Below are 19,796 nucleotides of genomic sequence, written 5' to 3' on the forward strand. Positions count from 1 at the left end.
GTGCGGCTCCCGGCCCAAGGGAAAGGGCGGGGCAGGCGAGAAGAGGCCGTGCTTTCCGATTGGCTGAAGGGTCCGCGTCCGTTGGGGCTGGAAAAGGCTGTGAAAGGCTCGAGGCTGTGCTGGGAAATGAGTTTTCCTCAGACTTGAGGCCAGGAAGACAAGCACACGGAAGGGGACGAAGAATCCAGGGTGTGGCAGAAGACTCTGAAGGGAAGCTAAGGGGGACGGATCCAGTGAGACGTCCGGGGCAACAAACAAGGTTCTGAAAATGGACCGACCTGTGAGGCCAAGATTGGCCTCTCTCAGTGACTTTCAGTTTGGAGCTGTTGCCACAGAGACGATCGAAGACGCTCTGCTCCACTTGGCCCAGCAGAATGAGCAAGCCGTGCAGGAGGCTGCGGGCCGGATGGGCAGCTTCAGGGAGACCCGGATCGTGGGTGGGGATGCAGGCCGGGGAGCTGGGCTTATGGGAGGCTGGGGCACCGCTCTTTCAGGCACCGACCTTGAGATTCAGTGTCCCTTATTCATTCAAATAAGTTTCGTTAGTACCTACTCTTTGCCAGGCGCTGGGGGTACAGTGATGAGCAAGACTCACCAGCACCCTACCCTAGATTTCAACACGTATAGAGCACTTATTCTCCCTGCTCCCTGGGTTAGAAAGATGAACGAGAGATCTAGTCCCCGCTTCCAAACCATGTATATCATCTTTGGAGGATATTAGGACAAATCTGCAAATGACGAGGTACAAGTATGGTTAGATAAGTGACATACCAGGTAAAACAAGCTTTTATGGGGATTGAAAGGAGAGATGGAGTGAGGTGGGGGTAGGATGAATTAAGGAGTCCTCCAGGCATCGTGGCATTTGAGGTAGACCCTGAAGGAAGGATAACATTTTGGCTGGTGAAGGTGGTGGATATGGACCGTCTTCCTCCCATCCTTCCTTCTTTCCTTCCTTTTTACCGTATCTCTTTCTCTTTTTTTTTTTTTTTGGCCTTGCCAGGCGGCTTGTGGGAGCTGCCCACCCAGGGACTGAACCCAGGCCTCCGCAGTGAAAGCGCCGAATCCTAACCACTAGACCACCAGGGAACTCCCGGGACCATTGTTCTACTGAAAGGGGATAACATGAGTCAAGCTATGGAAATAGGGACATTTTGGGTGAATGTGGGTACCGTGTCATCCAGGTTGGCCAGAGCCTGTGGAAGAGTAGTTGAAATCCAGACCAGAAAGTGGTTTGGAGACGTTCCATGTGGAACTTTGAATGCCAAAGTGAGGAGTTTATACCTGACTTAATAGGAAAACAAGAAGGCACTGAGGGTTTTTGTTTTTGTCTTTTTTTTTCCCCATATGGGAGTGATATAACTGTAACTTTTGCCTTAGAAAAAATTATTTTGGCTGTGATGTAAAGGATGGACTGGAGTAGAGAGAGATGGGAGGTAGGAAGACCAGTGGAGTCTTCATGAGTAGTTTTTTAGGTGATAGGGCAGAGGGAATGACAAGGGAGGATGGATGAAAAACATTTCAGAGGTAAAATCTAGGGTTCTGCAATGGATGAATTTTAAGAAGTGAAGAAGGCGAAGATGACTATGCCAAAGGGTTGAGCCTAGACATAGAGCGGTGCCACTAAGAGAAACACACACATACATTAAAATAAATAAAATGGGAGGAAATGTGACTTGTTTGGGAAAGAAAATAGCTTTGGTTTGGGATCTACTGAGTTTCAAGTGCTTGTGGGACATGTAGAGGAAGGTTTCTAGCAGGTTGTTTAAAGAGTAAGTCAGAAGAGAGGTCAAACTAGAGATAAGTGTTTGGGAGTTCTCTCCAGAATGATACTGTTGAAACTGTGGCACAGGATGAGCTCCTAGAGGGAGAGAAGAGAAGCGGGTCTAGTACAGTTCCTTGGGAGACATTTTGTGTTCAGGAAAGTGGAGTAGGAGGAAGAGTCATGAAGGAAATAGATGGAATGGTTGGGGAGTTAGGAACAGAACCTAGAAACCTTTGGAAGCAAGAGGAGAGTTTCATGGTCAGCAATTTTAGATACTTCACGGATATGAACACCAGGAATGACGATTGCAAGAGGGCCATGATATTTAACAATTTGGATGTATTTTCTGACCTTTGAGACAATCATTTCAGCAGGCTGTAAAAAGTAGAAGCCAAATTGCAGAACATTAGGGAGTGAATGATGAAGTGGAAGCAGCAGGTGGAAGCTAGGCTTTCAAGGAATTTCACAGTCATGGAAGCTAGAGAGAGAGAGCCCTAGCTTAAGAGAGTAGAAGGGGAGGGTCGTTTAGTTAATAGATCTGAGTGTGTTTGTACGGAGGTGGAGCCAGTAGCAGGAGAGGGGTGTAACCCTCATCCATTCCACCTAACCAAAACTGCTTTCTTGGCAAATTAAAATGGAAAATAGAAACAATTGCCCAGATGATTCAGATCAAAAACAAAATAAAACCAAACAACTATACACACACACACAGGAAAACAAAGAAATAACACCTAAGTTCCAGCAAATAAAAGGACTGGCTAATAACACACATTATGTGTTCTAGGATACTTTGCTTAATTGCTTAAACTAATTATCTTCTTCATTGGACACTGTTAGCAGAGCTTTGGCCTCTGTAATGATAAGGTTTTGTGCTTGTAGCTATGTGTAACCTGTGTCAAGTAGATTGTTAAACTGTCTTGTGCTAGCTTAACTTGTATAGATTGTTTTTCCTCTAAGTCAGATTTTCTCTGACGACATATGGTAATGGAAATTTGACTGTATGTAATTTGTTGCTGATCAATGCTAAAAGTTCCTAGTTCTGCAGGAGCTTTGAGAACTAACGTTTATCCTTGGTTCCACCCTCTAATGATATTGCTAACTAAATAGAATTCTATCTGGGGCTGTTCTTTCAAAGAGAAACACAGGCAGCCTAAAATCTTGCCAAGGTATCTTACCCTTCCCACCTTCCCAATGACTTCCCCCACCCAAGTTGGGCTATGTTCCCTGATTTAGGGGATGTTGCTTCCAAACAAGCCACTTCAGAGTAACAAGCTTGCTCCTGGGGAGAGGCTTAGCCACCACAGATTTACCCAACAAACTGGTGGTGGAGAAGTGGTGTCCAGCTGTAAGGTGAATTGTGTTTGTAGAGCAATGGGAGTTCTCCAGTGGGTGGTTACTAAACAAACAGTGTTATAAAGAATATCAAAGCTCCAGGAGGACCTTTCTGTTCCTATCAACATTCCACTGAAAACAGAATATAGGGGTTAGGGTTTTTATCCATCCAAAATCTCTCTTGAAGCTGGAGGTTCCCAGCATGGTGTAAAGGCCAGCTAGACCAGCTGGTTTGTTTGTGTGTCGCTGGCCAAGCCTTTTATCAGCTGAGACCCATAGGAAGGCTCAAGGGGCCCTGAGGGGGCTCAGTAAGCCTTTGTTTTTGCACGCAGTCAGCCTCCTTTTCATGCCTCTCATTTGCCTATTGGCAACAAAGGGAAACAGGTTCAGCTTGGGTTGTTTCCGTCTCATCTTTCTCACCTCCTGACCCTCTTCCCTGGGCCCCATCATGGCTTTTACACAACGCCAAGAGTTCACAGAGTCGTTTTGGTTGCACCTTGTGAATTAAGCTCTTCTTTCCTGTTTTGGCAGAGTTTGTTTTTCTCCTGTCTGAACAATGGTGTCTGGAGAAATCCGTGAGCTACCAGGCTGTAGAAATCCTAGAAAGGTAAAGCCCTGAGCATAAGGCCTTTGTGAGGGGTACCTCTCAGAATGCCTCATGTACCCAGACCTTTAAAAAAAAAATGCTAGTTGCCCCTTACCATGAGACCTGGTTTGCACCCTCTTTTTCTTGCAAATGTAAAATTTTTTAGCCAGCGATTGATATTGGAGAGGATAAGATGTAACACGGTTTGAAGCACAAACTCCATTTAGTCTGAGTGTGGATTGTTTCCTTTCCCCTTTCCCTTCTTTATAGGTTTATGGTTAAGCAGGCAGAGAACATCTGCAGGCAAGCCACAATCCAGCTGAGAGAGAAGACAGGGCCTCAGAATTGGAGGGCTCTGAAAGAGCAGCTTTTCAACAAGTTTATCCTGCGTCTTGTGTCATGTGTTCAGCTGGCAAGCAAACTTTCCTTCCACTACAAAGTAAGGAGCTGGGGTTGCGCATGGGCACCTGAGTGTTAGAGAGAAACCAGTTCATCCAAAGGTGGCTTTGAGAAACCCACTCCTAGGCTAGGTGATACTACTCATGCAGAAATTCCAGAGTGTAATTATGCTTCCTAAGCATACCTCCTAAACACACACACACGGGTCACACAGAAGCAGTTACTAAATAGTCTGAAGTTCTGTTCCCAAAGTATAATTGTTGGACGGATGCCATCATTCATACAGGTCACCTTTCCTCCCCTTGGACTCAAGGACAGTTAAGGTGCCTGAATTGCCAACATACCTATTAGTATTAGAGGCAACCTATTACATTTATAAAGGATAAAACGTTTCCACATCACTGTGCGATGTCTGTATAGTATCATTTATTCAACAAATATTTATTGTCTTCTATGGCCAGATGCTGCACTAGGTGCCATGGCTACAAGAGTAAAAATATTGTCTGTGCTCTCAGGGAATTTATTACCTGACGGGAGAAGACACACAGGCTAATAATGTGAGCAAGTGTTCTGATTAGTGTAAATACAGAGGGCTCTGAATAGACCTAATCAGCCTTGGAGAGTCGAGGAAGTGTATTTAGAGAAAATGACTTTTTGGGGGAACAAACAACAGAACATTTATTCATTATCTTCCACCTGCTGTTAACCTCTGTCTCCACTCCCATCTAGAGATAAGCTTCTCTCAGTTCTGCCTTTCTTTGAGATTAATCAAACATTTTTAATAACTCTTTTCTTGTATTAACTTACAGTAGTGCATTATTCTTTTGTTATCCAAGAATGTTTCACTGCCTGTACCCTCTAGTATAAGTTGAATACAAATGGTGAGGGCAGACATCTTTGCTTTTTCACAATCTTAGGAAGAAAGTGTTCAATATTTCACCATTGTAAGTGGTGTTAGCTGTAGGATTTTTGGTAATGCACTTTATTTATTTTTTTTATTTTGGTTGTGCCGGGTCTTAGTTAGTTGTGGCAGGTGGGCTCCTTAGTTGCGGCTCACCAGCTCCTTAGTTGTGGCATACGAACTCTTAGTTGCCACGTGCATGTGGGACCTAGTTCCCTACCAGGGATCCAACCCACGTCCCCTGCATTGGAAAGCAGATTCTCAACCACTGCGCCACCAGGGAAGTCCCTGGTACTTGCACTTTAACCAATAGAGAAAATGACTTCTTGAAGGGGAGGGTGGGGGAGATGGGTGGATCCTAAGGAAAGAGGGAGAGGAGGTAAGGAGAGCAGTGGGGGTGTTGGGGGTGAGGAGGGAGATCCAGATACAGGAAAGAGCATGTGTAGAGGCTTGGACAGCGTGTGGGTTTGGGGAGTGCAAGTAATTCTATATGGCAAGTGTAGAGTGTAAGGGGGAATTACCAAGAGAGAAGATGAGATAAAGGCATGGGCTGGATTGTGAAGGGCTTTGTTTACTATGCCAAGATGTATGACCTCTATTCTGACACCCTGCTCTCCCTTTCACTCTATTTTGGTTTTCTTTGCTCAGATAATCAGCAACGTTACAGTCCTGAATTTCCTCCAGGCTCTTGGGTATCTACACACTAAAGAAGAACTGCTGGAGTCAGAGCTTGATGTTTTGAAGTCCCTGAACTTCCAAATCAATCTGCCTACTCCCCTGGCATATGTGGAGATGCTCTTGGAGGTTTTAGGTACTTTATTAAGTGTGTCGGGCGTGTGGGTTGGAGTCTTCCATAGAAGGCAGTAAGAATGTGCCTAGGGGTTTGAGGGCAGTGGGCAGAAGCTGCCAGTGAGGAACAGCAGGAAGCGCGCATTGACTGAGGAAAGTAGTTTCCTCTAGTACTTGTCAGGGAAACAAACACCAGTCTCGGCACCTGGCTTCTATTTGGCCTCATTAAGCACTCTCTTATTGTAGCATCAAAGAGTTGACTTCGTGGAGAGGCACGAGATGAGAGGGGAACAAACAAATACGCCCCAGTTGTATATATACTGTAGCTGATTTTTCTACCTCTCCCTTTGTCCTTTAAAATCGACCTCCAGCTACAGAGGTTTCTTACGGTAGAACATAGCAACCAGGAAGCACAGTAGCAGCTCAGCAGCTTTGTGTCACATGACAGCTGTGATTATGATCAGAGAAGAGGTACATAATGCTCTTTACCGTGCGCATACTCCATCTAGGATACAACGGCTGTTTGGTGCCAGCCACACAGCTGTATGCAACCTGCCTGAACCTACTGGACCTAGTCTATCTTCTCCATGAACCTGTATATGAGAGCCTGCTGAGGGCTTCAATTGAGAACTCCACACCCAGTCAGCTGCAAGGGTAAGGCAACTCCTTTATTGTAGGCTCCTTCCAGAAACAGGGAGTCAGTAACATACCACAAGAACTTGGGAAATGGAATTTACCTAGCAAGGCACCCAGTCCACAGATAACCTGCATGGGTTATCTCGTTCTAATTAACATCCAATACGTTGTTTGGTTGGATGACTGAGCCCAATCAGCAAAACCCTAAAGGCTTTTACTTTTAACATTTAAATGGCTTCTAGTAATTAACATACTTTCATTCCTAGCTCTTCTTTTATAGCTGCTTATAATTTGAGATTACTGAACTGCTTTTATAGCCACTTAGGAAAAAAAGCCAGTCACAGGGTTGCAACTTGGACAAAAGTGTTTGATTACTGTACAGTCAGACTGGTAAAAAGCCTCACAGTTACACTGTTAGGGAGACAGACGGAACAACTAAAGGTCCGTAAGCCATTCAGACAGGAGGCTCATGTTTTAATCCGTTGAGTTGGGGGAGGTTGGAAGAGGGAATCAATTAGCTATTATTTGACCATTTCTTTCCATCTATAAAAATTCCATGATCAACATAAACAACTCATAGTTGAAGTCCCATAACCCTAGGATTTGGAAGATCAAGTGTCATTCTAGCTCCAAAATTAATATGGTTTTAATCACTTAGGGAAAAGTTTATTTCCGTGAAGGAAGACTTCATGCTGTTGGCAGTAGGAATCATTGCAGCAAGTGCTTTCATCCAAAACCATGAGTGTTGGAGCCAGGTATGCACCACTGAGCAGGACCAGCATGGTCAGAATTCATTTAATAGAAAGCATTCTCCCCTCAGTTAAAGGAAAACAGAAGACAAGCTATAAAAGGTATAAGTGCCAAGACCCAGGACTAGGATGAATGAGCAGGATTTGGGAGGGAAAAACTACGGTGGTACTGAAAAATGTTCTCCAGTTTTCCTCTTATGAAATTGGAAATGGAGGCCCAAGTTCAGCTTGTTCATTTCCCATTATGATGATAATCTGCTACTATGTTAAAGTCCAATAAGTGTATCCTCCCAAATAGAAAAAATGTCAAGACCCAAATATCCCTCTCATATTTCACAAAACTTATCTCCAGCAGAGGGAAATGTCTACCAGAAACTTTCCATGCTAACACTATCAGGGCAAAGGTATCCTAGTGTAATTTGGCCATTGGCAAACGCTGGGATCTGGATTTAATCTTCTCTGTAAGCTCAGAGAAATGAAAAAATTTACATTTGGCTTGAGAAAACAGCCCCAGCAATGTGTCTGTGCACTAACACATGTTTATTTAGTAATAAGAAATCTGTCTCTGTTTCTGAAGGTTGCGGGGCATTTGCAAAGCATCACTGGCATTGCCTTGGAGAGCATTGCCGAACTCTCTTATGCAATCCTGACTCACAGCGTGGGAGCCAGCACTCCAGGTCGACAGCGGCCTGTTCCACCCCACCTGGTGGCCGGAGCACTGAGGGCTGCGACTTCTCCAACACATGAGGCCGGCGGAATCCGCCCAAAATAAACAGCCTTCTGTCACTGCACTCATCTCTCCCTTTCCTTACTTTCATACTCAGCGTACGGAAGTTCCAAGTATCTTCTGAGCTGTGTTTTATATTCCAACTTGATGCTTATTTTTCTGCATCAGAGAAAGAGTTAAGGTGAATAAAGCACGTCCTCTTCGTCGTACCAGACTGAAAATGTCCAAGAGCTGGGACAAGATATTAGAATATCAGTGAAATTAGTTTATTTTTGTTTAACAAGATATTTATGGCTTTCCTCTTAACTGTTCATTAAGGGAGAACATCAGACATGGAGATTAGTATTAACCAGGGGCTCAAAAACTGAGACCATCTGGGTGACCTTGACTGAGCATCAAGGAGGTAGTCTTTATTTCCCCTTAAAGTTAAATATCTCTGTTCTGTTACTGAGAGCTACACAAATAGGGCTTTCTCTACAGCTGTCTACTTTTCATTAGAGTCTTTTTAAAAAACTAACACCCATCTCTAAACATGTTTCAGCAGACTTTCCACATACCTGCACTTGAACTCGATTCTCCCAGAATACAAAGTACTCTATTCTAGTTAAAGAAAAACCCAACAGTGCACCTCTGGGCAGTTATCAGACTGCACTAAATCTTTTATTACAAATAATTAAATCTCTCCATAAGGTCTCAAACAGTATCAAACACAATTTCATATCTCTAACACAGAGCAGAGCAGGCATTCAGTACTAGAACCAAGTGAGAAGTGTTAAATTTCAAGCTTCTGATCACATCACGTGGTGACCAAAGCTTACATGTCATTTTCTCACGTTATCCAACTGTGCATCTCACACATCTTGTAGTCTCAGTGGAGACAAAAGTTTCTATTTCATATTCTAAGTGCAGGAAGTTGACAGAGATAAAATCCAGTGAAAACACATCAATCTCAATTCAACTCAGTCTAAAAAAAAAAAAAGCAAACTTAAATTATTTGTTTTGCGGGGACAAAGGGAAAGGAAGGCATGGGGTTAAGAGTCAAAACTGTGATAAAGGCCAGTTGCTATACATGGCATGTTGTAGCTCTGGAAAGTATCTGTTATGTTTTAAAATAAAGTGGCTTTTGTGGATTTTTTTTTCTTTTTCGGTATTGTAAACATGTGCTGTTTAATAGTACCCGAATTTAATTTAACACTTTTTTTTTTTTTTTTTTGCAAACAAAACAAAATTTAAAGCCTTTAAGGCAAACAAACCCCTAAGGAAAAAAGCAAGTCATTTGTTATAAAACTGTGAGGATACCCAAGCAAGACCCCACTTAAGATTCGTCAGCATGAACTTGAGAGCTTTTGTCCACTGTTCCTCAGAGTTAAACTGGGTTTTGATGGAATAGGAGCCACCGCTGCCTCCTGTGTCTTCAATCTTGCCTTTCTCCACATCCATCCTGCAAATGAACACAGCAGAACTCATTAGTAACTGAGATCCGAGTTAAGTCAGTTCAGGCAAATGGGCAGGGACTTGATCATGGGACCATTCACGTCATTTTATCTACTAAAGAACTCTTGGCAAGGAATGGTAGTGTATTTTGGATTTGCTTGAAAGCCCAATATCAGGAAGGCTGTCACAAGAGCCTCATTGTCATTGCGGAGTACAGGGACAAGACACACACCCAAACAGATGAGAAGCCTGGAGCAGAGGGTAAGTGACGGTTACAGTACTCCTCACTGTTTTCCTAGGCATTCCTCACTTATGGGGAGAGAAGGGAGGCAGAAGAAAAGAAATGCTTTGTTTTGGAGTGATGGAAGCAGCTCAGCCTTACTGTGTTAACCAAGGTGTCCATCCATCTCTGGGCTCCTACAAAATTTGATCAAAGGAAGCATTCCTGTATATTTCCAAGGGTGTAAGGGAAAAACCTCCCTGAAACTGGAGAGCAGGCTTGAGCTCTGCAGCAAGAAAATCCCCCACACCATCTAAGTCAACATTCTTTTTCTCCAGGGACCAGGTGGTTACATTCTGTCCTGTTTGCAGTGTTGGATCAGTCTCTGCCCATCAGTGTCAATCTCATCTTACTCCATTTTCTGCTTTCCCACTATATGTACTAGTTTTGCCTCCACTCTACTGTCCCTTCAATTCTGCTCACTCTGGTGCTACTCTAGGTTCATTCAGCACCGGGGGATACTGACCTGTAAGGAAGACAAAAACGTGTCTCGCCTTTCTCAACCTCTTCTTTGAACTGCTGCACACAGTCCAGGAAAGCCACCATTGCATGGTCAAACTTGTTGTCCCAGAAAAACCGCAGCCCCCCAGAACAGTACAATGGCAGCTCCTGCCCGAGAAAAGAGAACTGGCTATAGCTGTGGCCCTAACACAGGTTACCGGAGACTGTTCCCAATCCTATCGATCTCTCAAGTCATGTTATGTCTGTATTCCACTGGCAACAGTAACCTTGGGCAAATAACAATGCACCTAAGACTGTTTCACCATCAGTGGAAATGTGTTAAACATCTACCGCACAGCGATGCCTTCCCCGTCCTGGTGCACATATTCTGCTCTGATCTGCCCATAGCCCTTCTCAACACTGTAAAAATTTAATTTTCTTTACAGGCCCCAAAGAGCTAATCCTGAACTAGACAGGACACTGAACCAGACATTGGCTCAACATGAGATATCTCAGTCTAAGAAAGAAGCTAAATAATGCCATTATCAAAACTAAACCATTTCGTTAGAAGGTAAAAGGATTCTGTATTCCAGTGAAAATGGACCTTCCTGGGTACCTTAGATTTGTCTGTCAGAGACTCCAGATACGAATGGTTTCCATAGGGAACAAGTCGATACCTAAAATGGAGATGCAGACAGAGATGGAAATAGGACTCCTCCTAAAGTGATTACTGGGATGTTATAACCCAGTGATTTTCAGTCTTCAGCTACCCAAGAACCTCTATTATTATTTCCACTCCTCTCTCACCTCCCCACGGGCTCCATGTTTAAAAGGTTTTGTTTCCCAAACAAACTACATTTATTAGATAATTATCTGGGGGCCTTTTATGGATGCATGTATGTCCTGGTTTAGATTTAGAAACAAAAACTGAAAAACAGCTTTAGGAACACTAGGTTACGGAGACAGGAAGTTGGGGACCACGGCTGTGGTCGTGCAGTTCAAGGACTGCTCAATCATTGGAAAGGGACTGTGGTGAGGGGAAAACCAGAAGCAGACAGTCTCCATGGACAGAATACTCCCCGTTCGTTGGGAGCAAGGGCTCTTGCCATAGTGGACAAGAGTACCAGGTAGGAGATACAGATTATATCACAGACACACCACACTCAGGAAAGGACTACATTTCTTACCTCTGAAATTTCAGACCCATCTTATTGGCCAGGGCATGGAGCAGCAACACTGTCTGGCCCCAAGCAGCGTTAATCTCATTCCATTCCACGGGAACACTGGGCAGGCGACCCAGTCTGAAGTTATTGATTGTGCCAAACTGTCCACTGTGCCTACAGAAGAAGGGCAGGGAAAAATACAGACAGGATTTAAAACTTAGCAAATTCTGAAGTTTCCTGCTCTCACCTAAAACCTGGCATAAATCTCTCTCCTTATCTCCAGATTCATATATCCAAGTCCTATTGGTACTTTAAATACATGTCTAAAACGTGAGTCGTCATCTTTCTCCCTGCTGCTCAGACGCCAAAGTAGAAACCTGGGCGTCATCCTTGAATGCTCTCTCTCTCTCAGCTCCCTTCCCCCCAACACCACCAGGCTCTGTTGATTCTACCTCCTGAACCTCTTAAATCTGTCCACTTCTCTTCAGACTCAATGCTACGACTCTACCCTCTCCTGTTTAGATTCCTGCTGGCAGGTTTCCTTACCAACAATCTTGCCCTCTTACCCCAAGTCATTTCTCACATTACAGAAATGCACAAATGCAACTGTACTTATGTCACTTTCCTGACTAAAATGCTTCAGTGGCTCCCACTGCCTTTTGGATAAAGTCCATATCCTTAAGGAGGCCTACAAGATCCTTTAGGAATTGATAACGCTCCAGTTTCATATCCTGTCATTCTCTGCTTCACCCTCAATCTCCAGTCACAATAAGCTCCGTTCAGTTCAGCTGGAGATTACCACTCCCACTTTCCTCTGTTTCTGTGCACATGATGTTCTCTCTGCCAGGAACAACCCCCCTCCTCTGCAGACTTATACTCCGTATCTCAGCTTAAACATCAACTTCCTCTGGGGGAATCGTTCCATGCAGCCTCCTCCAATTGGGTAAAGTGCCCTTATGTGTTCTCACAGCACCCAGGGTTCACCGTGACCACACTGTATTACAAGTGCCTGTTACCGAGCCATCTCGCCCAAGCGAAATGTATATTGCTTGCTGTTGCCTTCCTAGTGCTTAGCACAGTGTCACCACACAGTAGATGCTCAAAAGATACCATTTGAAATGGATAAAATGTCAAATCAATGAATAAACAAACGACCCCGGGGGCAAGAAATCAGCACCAGGCAGGTGACCAGATTTTCACGTAGCTGGAGAGCTCCAATCTTCCCCTTTCCTTGGAAGAACGGAAGTCACCAAGCTCTAGAATTCCAGTCCCCTGATTGTGCCTATCCCATCACAAGGAGTGAAAGAAACCTAGATGGGGTGAAAATGACACAGATCCCCATTCCGTGGGAGGTGGGCACCCTGGCGTAGCGGCCAGCAGCTAACGTCCAGGTTGTGGTGCTTCCCAGACGCTCCTCACCCTCCAACCCTCATTACCAAATGTGGAAGGTTGCGTTAAAGACGTTGGTTTTCTTCAGCTTGTCCAGCTGCATCTGGGCATAACGCATCTGGTTTTCTACACTCTTCAGCTCATCATCCAGTTCTAGCTGTTGTCGCTTAAATTCACTATATTCCCTTTGATACCTGTGAACAGCCAAGGTGACCATTAAAGGCTGTTTGGGGCTAAAATTTCTCTCCCACCGCCCCCCTTAATGATTTCTTCTAGTGATTATGGTCACTTCTAGTTACAGCATCTTTTACATTTGGCAAATATCCCACTCAAAGGAACATACTTGCCCTACATGTTTTGCCTGGGAAGGACAGAAATGTCTCAAATTCCAGCTGCCCATATGGAAAACGGGGAGGAAAACAGGACTCTCCCAAACCAGGACCTCTTGGATTTCTGATCTTTTCCAGAAACAAAGTGAGTTAGTCAATGGTGGTTTCTTCCCTGAATTGGCCATAACTGAGCGTCTATCGCTTCCCCTCTACATCCTTATTGACTTTTAAATGGTTAGTATACATCATTTCTAATGGAACTTGTTACACTATCCCATGAAAAAATTAACTTTGTTCAATGTCTTTCACTTCCCCATCCGTAGTTACTGTGGACACTGTCTCCTCCACTAGACAGAGGGTTCTCTCAGGTCAAGAGCACCAATGAAATTTTTGAGCTGGAAAAGAACGTAGGCCAACAGGCTCATCTTTCCAGAGGAGGATGCCGGGTTCAGTGGCTGACTCACCCAAATGAGCCCAGGTCCCTACAGGACAGAGCTGTGACTAGAGGCCTGGTTCTCGGCTCTCTATTTAACCAACGCTTTTGCCACTTAATCATGCTGACCCTTCATACGTAATCCTCCCCACCAACCTCTAGAAACAGGGCCTGGAAACAATATGCAGGATCCAGAGCAGACACGCTGCTGAATGACAGCTCACTGCTGTTTACAAACCAATCAGACACATTCAGCTGGAAGCCATTTCCGCTGCTGGAGCCTTGAGGGCAGGAAGATAGAAGAACAGGGTGATCACTCACTGAGCTTCCTCCTGATCCAACCTCTCAGCCTCAGCCTGGACCTTCTCGAGATTTTCTGCCACTATCTGACGGTTCTTTTCCACATCTTCCAGCTCTTGGATCAGCCTCTCCTCCTCTAATGCCAGCTCCTTTAGCTCCATCTGGAGCTGCTCGCTGTCATCTTCATTCATTTGCTCTAAGATTTCCAAGCAGCGTCTGCCAAGGACACAGGCAGGGAATGCTTACCAGAGGGAACCTGTTATTCCTTTTATCTGAGTGGAGCACAGCCCTTGGGTAAGGGCCATGCAGCCCCAGAGCAGGGAGAGCCCTAAGATTCAGAGCTCCATTCCCGGGCCCAAGCTCTGGACGTACTCACTTGTAGTTCTGACACTCATTTTCAGTGACGTTGAGCTGAGTGTCCAGCTGGTCTAAAAGAGTATCTGTGCATTCCTCACACAGTGGGTGATCCACATCTGTCTGGCCTGACATGATGTCGAAAAGGTCCCCAGTGACCTGGAAGTGTGGGAGAGTCAGGGTAGGGCCTACCCCATGCTACCTGCCCAGACACCCCCTCTACCAGCCAGGCCCACTGCCTGACACCCATGAGGCAGACTTGCCTTCAGTCTTCGGCTGAGGTTCTCCATGGTGCCGCCGTCGGATGCCTCCCCGATCAGAGTGAAGCTGTTGGCACTTTCTGTAGACATCATCCTGCAGACAGCCCCCCGCCCACGGGCCACATGAGGGAGCAGAGAGGCCTCCTCCACCTACTGCAGTGCCAGTGGCAGAGACTCTCAAGCACCGGCTGAGGGGCCTCAAGGCACATACCCACTCCTAGCCCGACTGACCTCCCAAGGGTACCTCTCTCCCAAGGGAAGGCCATGCTGGTCTTCCACAGGGACACTCAGCACGAAGGTTGGCCTGGATGGACTAAGGGGGGAGACGGGGCATCAAAAACTGATATGTGTGTGTCTATAGTAGAAAAGGAAGGAAAATCAGGAAAGACCATTTCTTAATACTACCCCTTGCCAGCCACCTTCACGTGCATCAATAATTAAGAACCTGAACATCTAACAACATTTGCTATCTTAAAACTTTTCAAGGGCCCATCTCTTTTATTAGTCAATCACGTTCTCAACTTTTCTCAGTTCTTCATCATGAGAGATATTGTCCCTTCCCACTGTGTGAATGGCTACAGGAAAAACTCCATCAACACTGGAGAGTGATGGGCCAGGTATAAGGGAATATGTCTTTTCTGGAAGAGCCAAAAGGCTACGTGATGATCCATCTTCATCACCTGGCTCCAGGTCTCAATTCTGGGTTTAATTAAAATTCTACTGGCCTTTGGCAAGGAACAGGGGGCTGAGGAGTAGTAGGCACCTGGCTGGGGGGATGAATCTGCGAGAGACACCATCCTGGCGAGTTTCAATAAATGGCTCCTGGGGAGGAAATAAGAGAGCATTAGAATCCTGGCAGCTTAGAGGTGGAGTCCATTTCCCCAGTGGCCTCAGAACTATTTGGCTTTACCCTTGATTGATAACCACAAGACTTGAGAAACCACAGAGACTTAAGAAATGGGTGTTATATAGCCAATCCTTGGATACTTGCTCTAAGAAAGGACCCTTGGTACAGACAAACCCCAAGTCCCATTTGATTTTTTGTGGGGAACAGCGTTTCCTAACTATGCTATACCCTATTATATTTGCATTTACCAGTCAAGGTAGGGGAGAGAATGCCCTAAATCATGGCACAAGGAAAAAGCCAGAGCAGACTGCAATGAAGTTTACCATGGCATAGAACAAAGTAGATACTTTATGTTTTCCATACTTTGATATAATTTATATGTGATCAAAATCTTATGACATTGATCTCTGACAATTATCACTCATGTTATCACGTTTAAAAAAATTACACACTCTCTAACACTGACAACCGTTTCAAGCTAGTGTAATCACACAACTCAGTGTCCAAACCAAGATACTTTTGAGACTAGAGAGGAGTGGATATTAATAATTAGCTAGGACAACACCAGGTGAACCAGGAATGCCCTGGGATGACCTGTGCATCCAGGTCATCCCATCTCCCACCTATAATGGTTTATAATTCCACTTCAAATAAAGAAGAGCCTCTCTTCACATTTTTGAATGGATGCCTCATTCAGCAACCCTGTGACCTCAGGTGCGACTTCTGTGCCTCCAATGATCCACAGTGGCCTGATCATGCAGAATGTCTCATGTTAACCAGAGATCCAAAACATCTGGGGGTCTAAGAGCACCAAGTACCCTGCAGAAATCCACTTCGCATTCCAGTGTTTTCATACCTCTCCTGAGTTAGCCTCTTCCTCCTGGGTCTCTCCTGGTTTCACCTGGGCTGTGGCAAGTAATGGAGCTAAGAGCAAGGAAAATATCGAAGCTTTCAGAAAGAGTCTTCTCAAAGCAGAAGCATGTATGACAGTATAAGAATCAGAAATATCCTTCACCTTTTTCTTAAAGCACAATTTATACAAAGAAGAATCTGTTGTCTTTTTTCCCTTACACCCATTAAATCGGATTAAGGGATAGTTAAATTTTTTCCAGTATAATGGTATGATTACGTCTTTAAAGACACACCTTACCTTTCAAAAATACTTACTAAAATATTTATGGTATTTATATGTTTGGGATTTGCTTCTAAATAATTTGGGGTGGGAAGGGAATGGATGGGGCTGTAGATGAAAACATGGTTAAATATGGATGGATAATTTTTTTAATTAATTAATTTTTGGCTGTGTTGGGTCTTCGTTGCTGTGCGCAGGCTTTCTCTAGTTGCGGCAAGCGGGGACTATTCTTTGCTGTGGCACACGGGCTTCTCATTGCAGTGGCTTCTCTTGTTGCAGAGCACAGGCTCTAGGCACGTGGGCTTCAGTAGCTGTTGCACGTGGGCTCAGCAGTTGTGGTTCGCAGGCTCTAGAGCGCAGGCTCAGTAGTTGTGGCGCACGGGCTTAGTCGCTCCGTGGCATGTGGGACTTCCCAGACCAGGGCTCGAACCCGTGTTCCCTACATTGGCAGGCGGATCCTTAACCACTGAGCCACCAGGGAAGTCCCTGTATGGATAACTGTTGAAGCTCAGTGATGAGTACACGGGGCTTCATCATAAACTTTGAAGTTTTCCGTAACAAAAGTTAATATCCCCTTTCCCTCAGAATAAGTGGGAAGGAACATGAGAGAACTTTCTGGGAAGATGAAAGCTTTCTACATCACAATGGAGATCTAAGTTACACGAGTGCATACATCTGTCAAAAACATACAGCTAAGGGGAATTCCCTGGCAGTCCAGTGGTTAGGACTCCGTGCTCTCACTGCCAAGGGCCCAGATTCAATCCCTGGTTGGGGAACTAAAATCCCACATCCCACAGGCTGCGTGGCATAGCCAAAAAAAAAAAGGCTAAGATTTGTAATGTATAAATCTTGACAATTAGGGACTTCCCTGGCAGTCCAGTGATTAAGACTCTGCACTTCCACTGCAGTGGGCACGGGTTCCAGCCCTGGTTGGGGTACTAACATCCCACATGCTGCATGGCGTGGCCAAAACCCAAAAAACTTGACAATTAAAAATTGTCAATTCATGACAATTTACCTTAAAAAAAAGGAAGTAAAGAGCAAAGTAATTGAGTGGAGATGGGAGGTGAATGGAGGTATAGAGAAAACAAGAATGGCAGGATGTAGCTAATTGTTGAAGCTGAATGATGGGTACAAGGGAGTTCACTACGCTATTCTCTTGACTGCATGTTTGAAATTTTTCATAATAAAGTTTAAAATATATTAAAGAGATAATTCCCCTCAGAAAATAAAAATCAGGTACTAATAATAATAGTTAATATTTATTGAGTACTTTTCCCCAGCATATTCTTAAGTATCTATGGTCTTTGTCATATTTGATCCTTACAACTACCTTGAGATTGTTTTACATTTTACAGATAAAGAAAACCAAGAGACCAGGGTCAAGAGACGTGAAGTAACTTGCAAAAAGTCATTCAGCTAGTAAATGACAGGATTTAAAGCTAAGCAGGCTGACTCTAGACCCATGAGCTTATTTTAACTGTCTATTCAGTCTTTTCTTTTTTTCTAGCTTCATCTCACTTCTTGGGACTTTGAGACTCTGTTCCTCTACTTATCAGCTGTTGGCCACTGGGTGAGTCACTTAACCTCTCTAAGCCTCAATTCCTCATGGATAAAATGATAATTTTACTACTACTCCATAGGCGAGTATAACTGTAATACTCCATGGGGGTTAAAAGTAATGCATGTAACGCACTTGGTATATGGCAAGTCCTCAACAATTGCCGTTTATTTTTAAATGTACATATTCCTTTACTCTGAAACAACAGAAGCAGAAAACTAAGGACCTCTCCTTGCTATAGAAAGCTCTCAGAAGCACACAGTGTCAACATTCTTTTATGTTCTCGATAAGAAAACAAGAAGCCAGAGACACTACGCGACTTCTGAGGCTCACAAGGCGTGTCTGTGGCAGGCTATGTGCAGTCTTTAAGACCTTCATCTCCAAAGCTGCCCACTTTCAACGATCTTGACCACCCTCTTTCTAAGGGTCTCGCTGACCTGTGAGCTCCTGGATGGTGACACGGTCCAGGATCTTGAAGCTCGTGTCCAGTTTCAGGGGCTGGCTGCAGCGCTGACACACGAAGCTCACCTGCATGGTGCTGCTGGATGTCTTAGAGCCCTCCATCCCTGCGGCGGTGGAAAGGAGCCGATGTTAAGGGGAATCGGCGGCCTTGAACCCCCGGCCCGGGGCTACCACCAGCCTTACTATTATGGTGAAAGGGTAAAATCTCCGCCCGCACCGTTCCCTGTAGGAGCGGTAGGATACCAGGCAGACCTTCTTCCGGGGTAGCCCCGGCAAAGGCAGTTTACAGTTCAAAGTCAGGGAGGGTCTGCAATAGGGGCCGTGAGGGTTCCCAGGTTCCCTTCTAAGGTAGCGGTTCAGCCCCCGACGCTCTTCATCTCGGGACCCGGAGCCCGCCACCCTGGTCCGGCCTACCGCGGGGGCACTGTGGCCTCGGGTCTGTCCGGGCGCGGGGCCTCCGGGACTGCCATCGCCCAGCCTTCAGCTACTTCCCGATCGGCCAGCGGAGGACTTCCGCCATGACCGGACGTGACGTCACGACGGCTGCAGCTGCTCCGGGAGTCAATCCTGGTCCACTCGTTTCCGTCTGGCTGCCACCTCTAGAGGCTGAACTGGGAATTGCGGCAGGCGTCAGCCGGCGGGCTGATGTTGCGAGGGAAAGTGGAAGGACCGAGTTGGGGGGGAGTCAGGACACTCTCCCGTATTTTAATGCAGTGACTTTTCTTCAGATTTGTCACTTCTGAGCGGAGCCACTTTCATTATTCACTGCTGTGTCAGTTTTTAAAGTTTCTCGTTGGGAGAGCTGGGCGCCCGAGAGAGTGGTAGACACACTTGGAGGGGAAAGTGAGGAGGTAAACTTTATTGTTTCATTTTAGATTTTAAAATTTCAATTATAATTAGGGAAAGCCGAACACTTCAGATATTGAAACGTATTATGAAATTATAAAGCTAAACCATTTTTGTCTTGGTGCAGGACTATCAGTGGAACAGACTAGAGTTCAAAAATAGACCAAGTATACAGGGGGATTTAGTATGTGATAAAGCTAGTATTTCAAATCAGTGGGGAAATAAGCTACTTAATAAGTGATGGGTGGGGCCAAAGAGCCATGTAAATGGTGGTGAGTTGAATCTTCTACTTCACTTTTTGAAGTTAGTCACAAATTTCAGTGTCAAAAATGCAATGATTACAGGTACTAGATGAAAGCATGAGTGAATATTTTTTATAATCTTGAAGTAGAGAAGGTCTGTCTAAGCATGACATGAAAATCAGAAGCTGAAAAGGAAAATACTGAATTGTACTCAAAAATTAAAACTTTCTGAACTATCAAAGACACTGTAAAAAAAAGTTACGAAAGAAAAATATGGAAAATAGTTGCAGCTCATAAGAAAGAAGGTAAATTTTCTTAATATACAGAAGTCTATTCAATCAATAAAAATACCGATAGGCCAGTAATGAAATGGGCAAAGAATATGAAAAAGCTCACAGAAAAACAAATGGTTGATTGAAAAAATTAAAAGATATTTCATTTT

General features: G+C 44.7%; 2 protein-coding genes across 2 annotated transcripts; one reads left to right on the forward strand and one right to left on the reverse strand.

The window, feature by feature from the left end:
* The first annotated feature begins 75 nt into the window (after nt 1-75).
* CNTD1 (cyclin N-terminal domain containing 1) lies at nt 76-9,093 on the forward strand. The gene is made up of 7 exons (XM_004327569.4): nt 76-437; nt 3,626-3,701; nt 3,951-4,119; nt 5,629-5,791; nt 6,279-6,423; nt 7,064-7,160; nt 7,732-9,093. Exons 1-7 carry the CDS (start codon nt 269-271, stop codon nt 7,924-7,926), a joined length of 1,014 nt encoding a protein of 337 aa, XP_004327617.1. The 5' UTR covers nt 76-268; the 3' UTR covers nt 7,927-9,093.
* BECN1 (beclin 1) lies at nt 8,505-18,804 on the reverse strand. Its single transcript, XM_004327568.4, has 12 exons — nt 18,681-18,804; nt 18,242-18,370; nt 15,968-16,035; nt 15,028-15,086; nt 14,268-14,358; nt 14,027-14,163; nt 13,672-13,866; nt 12,636-12,782; nt 11,224-11,373; nt 10,653-10,713; nt 10,062-10,204; nt 8,505-9,322 (listed from the first exon to the last, which is right to left on the reverse strand). Exons 2-12 carry the CDS (start codon nt 18,366-18,368, stop codon nt 9,154-9,156), a joined length of 1,347 nt encoding a protein of 448 aa, XP_004327616.1. The 5' UTR covers nt 18,369-18,370; nt 18,681-18,804; the 3' UTR covers nt 8,505-9,153.
* Between the last annotated feature and the right edge of the window lie 992 nt (nt 18,805-19,796).

The sequence above is a fragment of the Tursiops truncatus genome, chromosome 20, assembly GCF_011762595.2.
Source record: "Tursiops truncatus isolate mTurTru1 chromosome 20, mTurTru1.mat.Y, whole genome shotgun sequence".
Classification (NCBI taxonomy): domain Eukaryota; kingdom Metazoa; phylum Chordata; class Mammalia; order Artiodactyla; family Delphinidae; genus Tursiops; species Tursiops truncatus.